Below are 1219 nucleotides of genomic sequence, written 5' to 3'. Positions count from 1 at the left end.
GTCGTCTCCGTCCCCCCTGGAAACAGAGCAGGCGCGGGCCAGGTCTCGGTTCCTCTGGGCCCGCAGCACGCGGCGCAGCAGCTCCTCGGAAGCGCGCAGGAAGCGGCGGCAGCGGGGCCCGGGGCCGAGCGCGTCCAGGAGGGAGCCACTGCGGGCCTTGGGGGACGCAATGGGCGCTCTCGCCCGGGGCGGGAGGGAGTCGTTTCCGCCGCCGCCCCCGTAGCTGTGGGCCCGGGGACCGGGCTCGGGCGGGAGCGCGGCGGCGCCCGTGCCCCCGAGGAAGAGCGACTCCCTGCGGCGGGTGTGCGGGCTTTCGAGCAGCGCGCAGAAGCCGTAGGCAGTGCGCGCCCGGGGCAGGTGCTGCAGCGAGAGTGCGGCCTGCGAGCGCGGGTCCCAGTCCGTGTGGCCAGCGCCGTCGTCAGTCCCTGCTTGTTCGTCCCAGGAGTCTCGGACTGCAGTCAGAGTCGGGCAGGGCACGAGTCGCGGGGGGATGCAGAACTCGGGGATGCGGTCCGGGGTGAGCACGTTTGGGCACCCGGCGGGCGTGAGGGCCGTGGCTCGGCGGGCTCCATCCTGGTAAAGCCGGTTTCTGCCCCGCAGGAGGCGCTCGGGTCCCAAGAGGAGCCGCTCCAGGCACCACATTAGGCAGCAGGTGCCGGTTCCTGAGGAAGCTCTGCTGGAGCTGGTCATCCTGCAACGCACAAGCACACACGGATCTCAGAGTGAGCTCTGCAGGGCACAGGAGCTCCGGTCTCCGGTCTCTTCTACTTACGGGGTGCCTCCTCCTGCCTCCCTTGGAACCAGGCAAACTGCCCCTCACGCTGCTATTGCAGATGTTTCAGTGTTTCTCTGATGTCTTTGGGTTTGTGCCTTAATCTAGACCTGCCCTCGCTGTTCTAAGGCAGAGCTTTTCAACATGTTTGCCTCGCGTTGTCCTTGGTGCCAAGAGGCACTATGCTTGTGTAATGGTTTCCTGAATCCTTGGATTATTGCATTCTAATCCTCAGAGAGATTTAAAATATTTATTATCCTTTCTAGGATATTTGGCTTGTTCCCCGCTTTTAAGCTCAAAGAGCCTCAGACAAGTCCCTGGGAGAGTTAAGCAAGGCTATGGCCTCTCCTAATATACCTGGGGTCCAGCGTCATATAGGTCTCCGCATCGTTGTGCCTGGGGCACCAAACTGTAGAAGTGCACGGCCTCTGGGGAGATCAAAGTTCC

The 1219-nt window shown here is 63.2% G+C and overlaps 1 protein-coding gene across 1 annotated transcript in view; it reads right to left on the bottom strand.

The window, feature by feature from the left end:
* Nucleotides 1-1219, bottom strand: part of C2CD4A (C2 calcium-dependent domain containing 4A) — a 1878-nt gene extending 659 nt beyond the window's left edge. Inside the window, exons 1-2 of the mRNA XM_010840802.1 lie at nucleotides 1130-1219; nucleotides 5-691 (exon numbers count right to left, since the gene is read on the bottom strand). Of these exons, the coding sequence (XP_010839104.1) occupies nucleotides 5-691; nucleotides 1130-1146 (704 nt within the window). The 5' untranslated portion in view covers nucleotides 1147-1219. The remainder of the gene's footprint in view (nucleotides 1-4; nucleotides 692-1129) is intronic.

This window comes from Bison bison, unplaced genomic scaffold (assembly GCF_000754665.1).
Source record: "Bison bison bison isolate TAMUID 2011002044 unplaced genomic scaffold, Bison_UMD1.0 scf7180017864146, whole genome shotgun sequence".
In the NCBI taxonomy this organism is placed as follows: Eukaryota; Metazoa; Chordata; class Mammalia; order Artiodactyla; family Bovidae; genus Bison; species Bison bison.
This window is presented reverse-complemented; position numbering and strand designations above follow the sequence as displayed.